Here is a 13934-nt window from a genome sequence, read left to right as displayed (position 1 = left end):
AAAAAAAAAAAAAAAAGTATAATATTATAACCTTAAAAAAAAAAAAAAAAAAAAAAAAAAAAAATATTTTTCACTAAATATTGCTAACAAAAGCAACTGAAGATAAATTTTTTTAATAAAAATAGATACAATTTGAAACCATTGCATTTACTTAAAGTTTAAAGATAAACTATGTGAACTACTAAATTATTTATATTGAACGAGATTGAATATGATATTTTTTCAAAAAGAAGAAAGAAATTATGAAACAAAAGTTTGACAACTTCTATGAAGAATTTTTATATCAATTTGTAAAAGTTAACATATTTAATTAAGAATTAAAAATATAATAATATTATAATAATTGTATATTAAAAAATAAAAATGTTATTATAAAGTTCATTATAAATTGTAAACAATAATAATATATAGAAATTGCTTATTTTTTGTTAAATTTAATTTTCTTTTTTTTTTTTTTTTTTTTTACTTCTGTATATAAATATTGACAATGAATGAACAAAAATTAAAAAAAAAAAAATTTTTGAACAACCTACAACATAATATATGTAAAAATTATAAATTATATAATAATGATTTTTATGATCAGTTTGATAAATTCCTTTTTAATTATAGTGTATTATTATTAAATCCATCTAAAAAAAATGATTTATTATGTAGTCAATTAACTTTTTTAAGTTATACTAGTCATTTTTTTAGTAAAATAAATGAAAATAATTATATAGATAATTATGAAAATTCATCTAATATATTTTCTAGTTATGATGATAAAGATACAGATTTTAATTTAAGTGATATTGATATAGAGGAAGAAGATGAAGAAGAACAAAAACAAATAATGAAAAATATAAAAAATAGTTTTGATTCAGATAATGAAGATAATGAATTGCTCAATATAAATATAGATTTAAAAAAAAAAGAAATACTGAAGAGTTTAAATAAAGAAAAAGATGAGAAAGAAAATATAAAAAAAAAAGAAGATAATCCTTTAATTATTTATGAAGATTTAAATGAATACATTAATTTTTTAATGATTAAAAATAAGGAAGAATTAAATTACACAGATGAATTATTTTTTTTAGTTAGTCAGTTGTTAATTCATTTTAAACATATTTTGTATAGTACTGTCCTATTTAGCATTATTAAGACAATCAAACAAATGAAACGGCATATTGATAGCATAAAATATTTGCAAGTGTTAGTTTTTATTAGTGATATAAAGTTTAATAAAATAAAATATTATATTTTTAAATGTGTCATTGATAAAGTAGTACAAATAAATATGAAGACGAAAAACGAAAGATTAAAAAATGAAATTTTATGTTTGTTACATGAAGCCTTTATTGAAAATGGTCAAAAAAAAAGAATACGAAAAAAATATTCTGCATCAAATTTTAATTATTTTTCTGGTATAAATATATCGGAATGTATAAATAATTTTGCTTGTAGTGTATTAATAGAACTAGCTAAAAAAAGTATTTATGTGAACAAAAAAAATGTGAATATTATATCTGAAGGGATTTTTTATAAAAATTTAAAAATAGTAAAATGCGTATGTTTTGCTTTATTAGGAAAATATGATAATAAAGAGTTAGTTGTGAAAATAGAGAAAGAAAAAATAGATAAAAATAAAAAAATAGATGAATTGAAAAATATCAGTAACCAAACACATCAAAAATTAAGCAAGTCTAAAATAAAACAGTTGCATTTAAAAAAAGAAAAAATTATGGAACAATTGTATAATAATCATAATTCTTCGGATGAAGAACAAATGGATAAAAAAAAATTAAGCAAATATGTAAATTATACTTTTATTGATCTAATTTATGATGCATATAAATTTTCTTCAAATATATTTAACTTAATTTGTTTAAAATATAAATTTAATAATGGAGTCATAAAATTATTATTACTAAATATTTTAAGTAGGATATATCAAAGGAATAAAATTATTGAAGAAAATTTTTTTTTATATTACGAAAATGTTTTACTTCATTTAAAAAATAAAAACACAATATCAAAATATTTATCTATATTTATACAATGTATTCATGACTATATGCCCCCTTTATATATTCAGAGAATTGTTTATGTTTTAATTAAAAAATTTTTAAGTGAATATTTGTCAGAAGAATTTGTATATTTAATTATAAATGCCATTATAGAAATAGTTATTAAGTTCCCTAATTGTTTAAATGAAGAAATTTTTGAAGCTGTTATTGTTTTTAAAGATTTCAAAAATAAACAAATTTCAAGTATTATTAGACGTTTCATAAATATCTGTAAAGAAATAAATCCTCAAATTTTGAATAAAAAATATTTAGATAAAAAAACAGCTATGTTAATTCAAAAAAAAAAAATTCTGAATTGTTCAGAAATTGTTAATGATAAATCCATTTTACAATATTCATATTTGCTAGACAAAGAAGTAGGAATTAAAAGTGAAAATATAAAAAAAGAAAAAAAGAAAAATGAAAAAAAAAATGAAAATGAAAATATAGACAAAGAACATAAAAAAGAAAAAAAGAAAAATGAAAAAAAAAATGAAAATGAAAATATAGACAAAGAACATAAAGAAGAAAAAAAGAAAAATGAAAAAAAAAATGAAAGTGAAAATATAGACAAAGAACATAAAGAAGAAAAAAAAAAAAATGAAAAAAAAAATGAAAGTGAAAAAAAAGAAAAAGAAAAAAAAAAAGAAAAAAAAAAAAAAAAAAAAAAAAAAAAAAAAAAAAAAAAAAATACATATAGTGGAAGAAGAAGAAGAAGAAGAAGAAGAAAGTAAAAAAATCTTAGAAAAAAAAAAGAGAAAAAGAGATGATGAAGAGAACAAAATTACAGAGAGTAATGAAAAAAAAAATGATATATTACCCCTACACAAGAAATCAAAAAAATTGAAAAGAAAAGAAGAGAAAAAGAAGAAAGAATTAAAAATAGTTGAAAAAAATCAACAAATAATAAGCGAACAAATTTTAACTGATGAAGATTTTAAAAAATTAAAAAAAATGAGAGATTACATTGAAAATAACAAAAATATAGTTTTATCAGAATTGAGAGAAATTTGCAATGCAGAAGATAGTGAAGAAGAATCAGAAAGCAATAGTGAAAATGAAAAAGAAAAAGTAATTACAGAAGAAGATTTATTGTATAAAAAAAAATTAAAGAAAAGTCAAATAATGAAAATGAAAAATAAAAAAAGTGAAAATAATAGATTTAAAACAAATAAAGAAAAAGAAAAAAAAAAATCAGTTATGATGCTAATACAAAAATTTAAAAAAAAAAAAAAAAATGCACTTTTAGAATATGGAAAACTTAAGAAAAAATTAAAAGGAAAATTAGCAGCTAGAGCAAAAAAGAAAGGAATCTTACAAAAAAGAATTGCAAAAAAATTAAGTAGAAGAAAAAGATAAATATACACATATATATATATATAAGAAATAGATACTTTCAAGAAAAAATTTTTGATATTAATATACAAAAATGAACATACTTAAAATAATAATAGAAAAAAAACAAAAAGTATGAATTAATAAAAATTTATCAGGTACTTACTAATTTTAATAAATATAAAAAAGAAATTTTTTAATAACAATAAAAAAAAAAAAAAAAAAACAAATTAGAATAATTAATTTGTAAATTAAACAAAAAAGATACCAAAAAATTTTAAATATATAATTAAGATATAAATTTTTCAAATTAAATGGAAACTTTTAAAAAACTTTGAAGAGCATATAAAAAATATTAAAGAATATAACTATTAAAAATAAAAAAAAAAAAAAAAACCTTATTTTAAAAAGTATATACAACATATATTTTAAAAAAAAAAAAAAAAAAAAAAATATAAAACTTGTTTTATAATACAAATCTATGTATATATAATTTCTCTTTTTTTTCTAGTTTTATCATATCATTTTGCATTTGTTAAGTTTGACATATTTTTATTTTAAGTGTCTTTATAATAATTGAGATATACATTGAACGTTGGTTTACTCTAAAAATATATAAAAATAAATAAAAAAAAGAAAAAAAAAAAAAAAAAAAAGTAATATTTATTTTTTTCTCTTTATATATTGCTTTTTTTTTTTTTTTTTTTTTTTTTTTAATGTTAGATATTCTAAAAAAATAAAAAAAAAAAAAAATAAAGATGTTTGTTATTAAGCATATATATTATATATATATATATATATATATGTATATATATATTTTTTCAATTTATATGTATTTATATATTTATATTTTTATCAACACAATTTTAAGTATAATAATATAGATATAATAAAACTACTAATATAGCATTTACTTCAATTTTTTTTTTTTTTTAATCTTGTTTTTGACAAAAAAAAAAAAAAAAAAAAAAAGTTAATTTTGTACATATATATATATATATTTGTTTTTTTTGAGAAAAATTTTTTTTTAATGGATTTATTTTTATTATATAAATTTATTTCAATTGTAGTATCTTATTCATCTTCAGAGTAATCAGAGTAAGTGTAATTTCCTAGCTTTAAGCTTAAATTAAAAAGAGAAGAATGAGATTTTTTATAATTATATTTAACATTTTTGAAGTTTTTCATTAAAAATTTTTTTTCACTGTAATAATTAGCTTCAATAATATTAGCTCCGAATTTTCTACCACTTAATTCCTTTCTTGCTTTTGTAGCTGATTCTATGTTTTCAAAATATATAAAAGCACATCCAATAGAAGTTAAATCATAATTTGGATGCGTTAAATCTTCATTTTGGATATTTTCCCTTTTATTTTGTTCATCATTTTCTTCATTATGTATTATATTTTTTTCGTCATTTTCTTTATTGTTATTTACATCTTTTTCCTCTTCATTTAAGGAATTGCAATTTTCATCTAAGTGATTTAAATTTTTATTATTTTTATTTTCCACCTTCAAGTTATTATCATCTTTTTCTTTTTCAATGTCTGTATTAAAGGATTTATTGTTTTCATTTTCATTATCATATATGCTATCATTATTAATACTATTTTCTTTTTCTTTTTCATTTGATATAGTTTCATTATTATTTGTTTCACTTTTTCTTTTAATATTATCATCATTAGAATGTATTTCTTCCTCATTTTCTTTTTCCTTTATATTATCAACTAAATTTTCTTCTTTTTCTTCATTCACATCCTCATATGTATCATTATTTTCAATTTTTTTAATATTTTTTAGATAGTCATATGTATCTTGGCTGAAAATTGGTAAAATTATTTCAATGATTTTTCCATATTTTTCACATTCAATCTTTATATCTTCTATTATATCTTTATATTCATTAGTATCTGATAATTCTTCAAAAGTAGCTATTTTGTTTAGAACAATGACTTTTGTTGGGACTTGTAAGGTTAAAATAGAATTTTCTGATTTCATATATTTTTTTTTGACTAATTTATTAATAACTGGGTCATTTAAAATCTCATATTCAAATTGAATTTTGTAACTTGTATTTTGATTTAATATTTTATGTGCTTGAATTGCATTTTCTACATTAATATATTCAACTAAACAGATATATGTATCTGAGCATTCTTCTCCTTCAAAAAATTCAAAATTTTTAACTTCACCAAATGCTTCTAAAAGTTCCTTAATTTTACTTGTTTCATTATTTTTAGATATATTAGAAACACATAATTTTTGTAATTTAATCATATTAATAGGTAAATAGTCATTTCTAATTTTTTCTTCATTTTGACAAAAAATAGAAAATGCTCTCAATCCTAATAATCCTTGTGATAAATAATAATTATCTATTACAGGAATAGTTGCTGGTGGGATTAAACTATTTAATTCTACGGGAAAAGTTTTAGGTCTACCTATTCTTAAATTGTTACCAAAAAAGTTTATTCCGTTTAATAACATACAATTAGATGTATCTTGAATATTTCGAAATTCAACAAAAGCATAATGTGTATCACCCCTTATACATGCTTTTAAACAAATATTTTCATTTTCATTTTCTTTATTATATAAAATCAACAAACAACTATTCAGAAATTTTACAATTTGTTGAACGTCAATGTGCTGAGGTATATTCCCAACATATAACTCTCTAGCTGTCTTCTCAATATTTGAATCAATAGATAAACATAATTCATTTATACTTAAGGTGTTATTATATAAATTATGTAAAGATTGACTATTTAATTTTAATTGATTATTTAAAAGAATATTTAAATGGGATTGATTTAGTAATAAATTTTTTTCATCTATTTTATTTCTGTTATCAATTAACATATTATTAATTAATTTATTATCATTTGCTAGAGAAGTAGCACTAATAGAGTTACTAATACTATTAACATCATTATTATTATTGCTACTAATAATATTACTATTTAATGTTTGAATTAAATTATCAATATTATTTGAACTTGCATTTTGAGTTATTACCGTTTCACTGCTTATTATATTATTACTATTTATAGTATCATTATTACTAATGATACCAATATTTTTATTATTTGTAATAGTATTTTTTGAGGATTTCATTTCTATTTCTTCATCATATGACTCCGGTGGAGAATCAAATTTATAATTTTTATTTCTTTCCCTTTTTCTTTTTCTTTTTCTGGATCTACTGTATCTTTCTGAACTTCTATCATCCATACTCCTATATTTTTCGCTACTTCTATATCTATCTTTCATTTTCCTTTCTAAACTACTTATTCTTCTTCTTTTATTTATGCTTCTACTACTACTTCTAATTATACTTCTGCTATTACTACTACTACTACTACTACTACTACTTCTGCCACTATAACTAGTACTATTGCTACTATTACGACTACTACTTCTTTTAATTCTTTTATCTCTATATCTATCTTTTATCTTTCTTTCTAAACTTTTGTCTCTATTTTTACTCTTCATTCGTATTTCAACATTTCTATATTTTCCTTTTATTTTATATTCAATGCTTCTATCACGTTTTTTTTTTAATCTTTCTTTACTTCTATTTCTTTTTATATTCATAGTCATGCTATCAGAACAACTTTCACTTTCTCTATTTTTATTTTTATATTTGTACTTTTTTTTACGTTTTGCTTTCTCATAATTTTTACTGGAATTATCGCTGCTTCTACTTGAATAACTATTTGTACTACTATCTTCACTGGACGAATTTTTTTTTTTTTTTTTTTTTCTATCACTATTATAACTTTCTTCTAACTTTCTTCTTTTCATTTCTTCGCATTTTCTTTTTTTTTCTCTTTCTTTTTCTTTTTCTCTTTCTTTTTCTTTTTCTTTTTCCTTTTCTTTTTCTTTTTCCTTTTCTTTTTCTTTTTCCTTTTCTTTTTCTTTTTCTTTTTCTCTTTCTTTTTCCTTTTCCTTTTCTTTTTCTTTTTCTTTTTCTTTTCCTTTTTCTCTTTCTTTTTCATATTTCTTTTTTTTTTTCTCTTGTAATTTTTTTCTTTTTATATATTCTTCTTCTGAAGAAAGTTCTTCTCCACTTTTAAGTTCATTTGAGTTGTAGTTTTGCCTTTTCTCAAATAAATCTGTATGTTTTTCATTTTTCTCCTTCATGTTTATAATTTATTAATTATATAAAAAAATATAAAAATATATTTAAAAAATAAAAAATAAAACAAACATATATATATATAAAGATAAAATTTTAATTTATAAATATAAATATATATATATATATATATATATATATATATATATATATATATATATATATATATATATATATATATATATAAATACTTATTTGTTTACATATTTATTAATATACATATATATATTTATATATATATAATTGTTTTTTTGAAAAACTTTTTTATTTTTTTTTCATTTTCGCCATTTCTATATAAAGCACTAATTTATATATATAAAAACGTATTAAAAATATATGATAAATATATATAAAAAAAAAAAAAAAAAAAAATCTAGAGAAAAAAAAATTATTTAATTAATATTTGTTTAAATTTTTTAAGAATTATAATTTAATTATTTTTTTTTTTTAATTTTATATCAAAGTATAAAAGTTTAATATTATTTTTCATATTATGTATGTTTTACTAATTATGTTTTCATTTGTTTCTTTAACTTAATAACAGTAATAATAATTTTTTTTAAAATCATAAAGAAAAAAGAGGAACTAAAAATATAATTATTTATTTTTAAAACTTCTTATGTTAAACTACTTTATTTCAATTATAAAAAAAAAACACATGTATACAAGTGCTAGTAAATCATATTAAAAAAAAAAAAGAAAATTTTTTTTTCTATATTAATATGTAATATAAGAGGGCTTATAATTTTTTTTTTTTTTATTTTATAGATTATTATCCGTATTCGTATAATTTTAGGAATTATATAGTTACATAAAAGATTTTTATATTATTAATAGTTACATTTTGGAAAAAAAAATATAAAATATTTCAGCTAAATCTTATATTTTAAATTTGAAATGATTAAGAATATTTTCATTATACTATATTTACATTTTTTATGATAAAAATGATATTATCTTCTATCTATCATTTATATAATTTTTTTTAAATAAATACATGTTACGGATTTAATAGAATTAAGATACACCATATAATAATATTTTATTACAATTAATACTACATTTATTCAGACTTCTTTTTTTATTTAAAGAAAAAAAAAAAAAAAAAAGATATTTATTATTTTTTTTACTAAATAAATAATATATAATTACCATACTAGTATTATATTTTTCTTTTTAATTTATTATTTTAAGAAACAAAATATGTATGTTAGTATAAGAAACAAAGAATGTATGTTAGTATGAGAAACAAAGAATATATTTTAGTTTAAGTGAATATTCTTATGTAAAAAAAAAAAAAAAAAAAAAAAAAAAGTTTACTAATGTATTATGCAAATATATCAAATTTTGGCACAAATAAGTGGAATGAAATAATTAAGTAAAAGTTGAGCAGCAATCTTAATATAAAAAAAAAAAAATTTAGATATAATAATAAATTATGAAATATATATAAATAAATAATGTTATGCATTTTTCATATAATTGAAGTGTTTGCATATATAGTTGCATATTTGATTTTCAATTGGCTCATATTCGGCTTTTTTCAATAAAAAATAATCAAATTCTTTATTGAAAATGTAAACAAAATTGTATCTTTCAGTTAATACATTTGCTATTAACATATCAGCATATTGTATTCTCTCATTTGATTTTTCTATCAACTTTTTTTCATCATTTTCCAATTTGAAAATACATAATTTTAATAAAAGAAAATATTTTTTTATGATTTTATAGAATTTAGGTGTTAACCACATATTTAAATGAAGAGAATTGTTGCTTTCTATTTTATTTTCATATAATTCGTTAAACGGAATATAAAAATCGCTAGCAGCGGCACAAAGTATAACTAGATGAGATGTAATAAATAATCCTTTTAATTTATTTTCATTATTTTTTTTTACATTACTATTTAAATATTCATTTTCTTTGAAAATATCATGTTTTTTTAAATTTTTATTCGAATTGTTCTTTTCATTTAAATGTTCTTTTTTATATGAATCTTTACATTTACTTATATTTTCATTTTTATTTTCATTTTTATTTTCATTTTTATTTTCATTTAATATTTGATCTATAACATAATTTTCAGTATAATTCATTTTACCAATTAAAAGATTAATTTTTAAAATTATGTTTTCTTTATGTTCTTCAAGTAATATGTATTCTTTATTTTTAATAATAATATTTAATATAGATGATATATAATTAAAAGAATTTTCAATATCTTGAATACTATTATTATTTTGATTTTTTTCTGAATAAAGTCTTTGAAATATAATTAGATTTTCTAATAATTTACTCGCTTTTTGTTCATTTAATTTGTGACAAACTTTATAATTAGTGAAAAAAAATAACAAATCATTAAAAAAATTTTTAGCATATGGTTGATCTAGGGAGTTACAATTAAATATTTGTTCTGTTTTTATAATATTTAAATAGTTCGTATATTTTTTATTTAAATTTTCATTTAATAAATTACAAATTTCAATTAAATAGTAACCATATTCAAAAACAGTATTGAAGGAAATAAAAAAAACATTTTTAGAATATTTTTTGTAATTTTTAATATTATCCATTAATATATTTTGCTCTTCTTCATTTAAATTAAAAGCAATTTTGTTATCAACAACATCTATATTATCCATTCTTATGAAACTTTTTAAATGATATTCAAAAGGAATTATTGATCCCTTTCTATGTAAAAAAATCACCTTTTTATTTATTTTTAAAAGATACTCACAAATAAGTGCTCCTCTTCTACCTGTTGAGAAGTTATCTATATTTCTAATTTCCGCTTTTTCAAGTGGTACTTTAGTTCCACCTGAAGTGATAAAAATTACATGTTCATTTTCAATAAATTTTTCTAATTTTTTTAAAATTTCATTTAAATTATTTGGTCTTAATTTTTCATTAAAAAAATTTGGATATTCAGAAAAATAACTTTTCATATTATATTCATTATCTTTTTCTAAAAATTTTTTCTTAATGTTATTTTTTTTTTTTGAAAATTTTTATTCATACAAATTAAGTTGAATTAATCAAAAAAAAAAAAAAAAAAACATTCAATTAACAAAATATATTTGCTTCTTTTTTTTTTTTAGCAAATATTTTTTAAAAATAAATTATTTATTTTAATTTATTCTATTAATTTTTTTTTATGTCAAAACGTTTTTTTTTTTTTTTTTTTTTTAAATGACGTTAATTTTCAGAATTTAATCTGCTTTAAATTTTAATTTTAATATATATAATAATGTTTTTTCTTATTTTTTTATTATAATTTTATTATTTCATCTATAATATTTTTAATATAATTAATTTTAAATGAATACAATTACCATTTTGATTATTTTTTTTTTATGTATTTTAAAGAAATTCTCATTTATTTTACAGTTTATATATTATATACTTATTTATTATTAGAATTTTTTTTTTATTTTTTTTTGAAAAATGAAAATAGAGAAAAGATCAGACAATCGTTCTTTTGATTCTATTTTGCCAATACATATTGATATTGATCAAATAAATGAAGAAAATAAAACTTGTAAATACATAAGTGGGAATATTAACGGTGTAATATATAATAAAAATACTAATAATAAATTAATAAAAATTGTTGGTGGTGATTATAATTATGAGATAAAAGATAATAAAAAAATAATTTTAGGAAATGGTTCAAAAAGCCTAGTAACTACTACATTAATAGGTCCAACTCAAAATAATTTAATATTTAGTAAAGATATAGAATATGTTCAATTTAATATAAGAATAAAAAATATGAATGGAAATAGAACTGAAAGAGAGAAAATTTTTGAAGAAATTATTACAAAAAATTTTGAACAAATATTTGATCATAGTTTATATAAATTTCAACAATTTTATTTCAAAGTTCAAATCCTTCATGAATGCTCATATATATTATCAAGTATTATTAATTCTATTATGATAAATTGTATTTATAATAATATAAGTTTAAATTATGTTATTAACTCAATTAACATAGGAATAGTTGATAAACAGAAATATCAAAATTTCATTGATGATAAGTATTCTTCATCAGATTTTATTTTAGAAGATGATGATAATAATAATAAAGAAAATAAAAATGAATATCAAAATATCAGAGATAAATTATTTTATGAATATAAATCTAAATACATACCTAAAATAATTTTAGACCCTCTAAATGAAGAAATAGAATTATATTGTAATAGTGCATTTTGCTTCATTGTAGCTCCTAAATTTCATAAAGTTTTATCAAATATTTTAATCAAAAATCATTTAGGTATATCAAGAGAATTATTTTTATTATCAGAATCATATGCTTATCAAGTTTCTAATTTCTTACATGAAAATATTAAAAAAAATTATAAGTTACATTTAAACAAAATGGAAACATATTTAAATAATAATTATTTTTATTAGCAAAAAAAAAAAAAAAAAAAAAGAAAAAATTATAAATAAAAATATACTTTTACAATCTATAAAAATTAAAATTTGTGTTTTATACTCCTTTTGTTTAAGAATATGAAAAAAGAAAAAATACGCTTCTAAAAATACTTCATATTTTATGTTTATGTGTATTTTTTTTTTTTTTTTAAATTTTTTCAAAAAGGTTATTTTGTTAATATGTATTTATTTATATATGTAAATATATATAATTTTTTTTTTTTTAAGATTTTTTTTTTATTTTTAGTTTCTTCATAATTTTAAAATAAAACATTAATTTTTTAAAAATGTTTAAATATTAATATTTTTATGTTATAAAGTAGGTTTAAATAACAAAAAAAAAAAAAAAAAGAAAAAAGTAAATAATATAAAAATATAAATTAAATAAGCTACAAATAAATGTAACACATTAGTACGATGTTTTTTAGTATTTTAAATAAAATTAATAATAAAAATATTTTTCCTGATGTAAAGATAAGTTTAATTTTAAAAAAAAATCAAAGTTTTTACTTCGTTAAAAATATATCATATTTTTTTAATGAAAAAATAATATATAATAAGAAAGTTGATAATACCCAAATATTAAGCAAAAGAGTTATAAATTATACAGTGGGTTTAAATAATGTAAAAAGTGCATATTATCAAAATAATGGGAAAAAATATATTCATACAGATAGTATTAAAAATAAAGAAAATTTTAATAGAAGAAAATATTTTTATAATATAATCGAAAATAAATATTTTAGTACAAAAAACATAAGAGGAAGATTATTTTATAAAAGAAGGCCAAAACAAATACCAAAATTAAAAAAAAAAAACTGGAGATCTAAATGGTTAGAAGGAGCTCCTCAAAAAAGAGGAATATGTTTAAAAGTTCGTGTTCAAACTCCTAAAAAACCTAATTCTGGATTGAAAAAAATAGCACGTGTTAGATTATCTACAGGTAGAATAGTATCCGTATATATACCAGGAATTGGGCATAATTTAAATACTCATAGTATTATTTTAGTAAGAGGGGGAAGATGTAAAGATATTCCTGGATGCAATTATAAAGCTATTAGAGGTGTTTATGATTTATTACCAGTTAAGAATAGATTTAGAGGTAGAAGTAAATATGGAGTGAAACTATCAGAAGACAAAAGAAAACACTTAGTTGAAAGATATAATTTTAAACACATCACTATTAAGAAAGATATTGAAGAGTTTAACAAATATAAATGGTTTAATTATGTTGATAAAGATAAAAACTTAAGAGAAAAACCCTTATCTCCAAATGAAAACGTACCTATTAATATTTTTCATTTTAACACATATTATAGAAATAAAAAGTTTCAACAAAATAATGAAAAATAAAAATTAAAATATTTTTTTTTTTTTTCAAGTATATAACTTTTATATTAGTTGAATCTATAATTTATGATTATTTACATTTCTCTATTTTTTTTTTTTTTTTTTTTTTTTTATAAATTATATTTGATATTATATCTTTTTCTTTAGTTTTATTTCTTTTTTTAAATTGTATTAGTTAATATTTTATTATTACTATATATATATTGTATCTATTTTACTATATAAGTTAATAGAATTTTTTATAAGTATTTTAACATAAGAATTAAATTTTTAATAGAATATAATAATTTTTAGTAAATAATTTAATAAATATTTAGGTAAATAATGTAAGGTGTAGATTAATAATTGTTTTAGCAAATAATTCATTAAATATTTTAATCAGTATATTATTCAATATATAAATGTTTTAATTATTATATAAACCAATATATATTTTACAAAAAGAAAAAAAAAAAAAAAAAAAAAAAAAATTATCATACTACTTATATTTTTTTCTTTTGTAAAATTTAAAACTTATATTATTAATAATAATGAAAAATAAAAAAGGAAATTAATACGATAAACAAATTAAAAGCAAAAATAGGTAAAAAAAAAAAAAAAAAAAAAAAAAATTT

General features: G+C 17.4%; 5 protein-coding genes across 5 annotated transcripts; 3 read left to right on the top strand and 2 right to left on the bottom strand.

The window, feature by feature from the left end:
- Positions 1 to 487: 487 nt before the first annotated feature.
- On the top strand, positions 488 to 3407 carry PGAL8A_00063200 (large ribosomal subunit assembling factor, putative; the record flags this gene model as incomplete). The annotated part of the gene is made up of 2 exons (XM_028674660.1): positions 488 to 2666; positions 2749 to 3407. The coding sequence occupies 2 exons, from the start codon at positions 488 to 490 to the stop codon at positions 3405 to 3407; spliced, it is 2838 nt and encodes a 945-aa protein (XP_028530990.1).
- A 1050-nt stretch (positions 3408 to 4457) lies between these two features.
- Positions 4458 to 7529, bottom strand: PGAL8A_00063100 (RNA-binding protein, putative; the record flags this gene model as incomplete). The annotated part of the gene is made up of 1 exon (XM_028674659.1): positions 4458 to 7529. The coding sequence occupies one exon, from the start codon at positions 7527 to 7529 to the stop codon at positions 4458 to 4460; it is 3072 nt and encodes a 1023-aa protein (XP_028530989.1).
- Positions 7530 to 8987: 1458 nt separating this feature from the next.
- PGAL8A_00063000 (phosphopantothenoylcysteine synthetase, putative) lies at positions 8988 to 10472 on the bottom strand (the record flags this gene model as incomplete). Its single annotated transcript, XM_028674658.1, has 1 exon — positions 8988 to 10472. One exon carries the CDS (start codon positions 10470 to 10472, stop codon positions 8988 to 8990), a length of 1485 nt encoding a protein of 494 aa, XP_028530988.1.
- Positions 10473 to 10971: 499 nt separating this feature from the next.
- PGAL8A_00062900 (conserved Plasmodium protein, unknown function) lies at positions 10972 to 11946 on the top strand (the record flags this gene model as incomplete). The annotated part of the gene is made up of 1 exon (XM_028674657.1): positions 10972 to 11946. One exon carries the CDS (start codon positions 10972 to 10974, stop codon positions 11944 to 11946), a length of 975 nt encoding a protein of 324 aa, XP_028530987.1.
- Positions 11947 to 12387: 441 nt separating this feature from the next.
- PGAL8A_00062800 (mitochondrial ribosomal protein S12 precursor, putative) lies at positions 12388 to 13323 on the top strand (the record flags this gene model as incomplete). Its single annotated transcript, XM_028674656.1, has 1 exon — positions 12388 to 13323. The coding sequence occupies one exon, from the start codon at positions 12388 to 12390 to the stop codon at positions 13321 to 13323; it is 936 nt and encodes a 311-aa protein (XP_028530986.1).
- Between the last annotated feature and the right edge of the window lie 611 nt (positions 13324 to 13934).

This window comes from Plasmodium gallinaceum (assembly GCF_900005855.1).
Source record: "Plasmodium gallinaceum strain 8A genome assembly, contig: PGAL8A_v1_42, whole genome shotgun sequence".
Classification (NCBI taxonomy): domain Eukaryota; phylum Apicomplexa; class Aconoidasida; order Haemosporida; family Plasmodiidae; genus Plasmodium; species Plasmodium gallinaceum.
The sequence above is the reverse complement of the archived record's forward strand: the minus strand, read 5'-3'. Positions and strand labels throughout refer to the sequence as shown.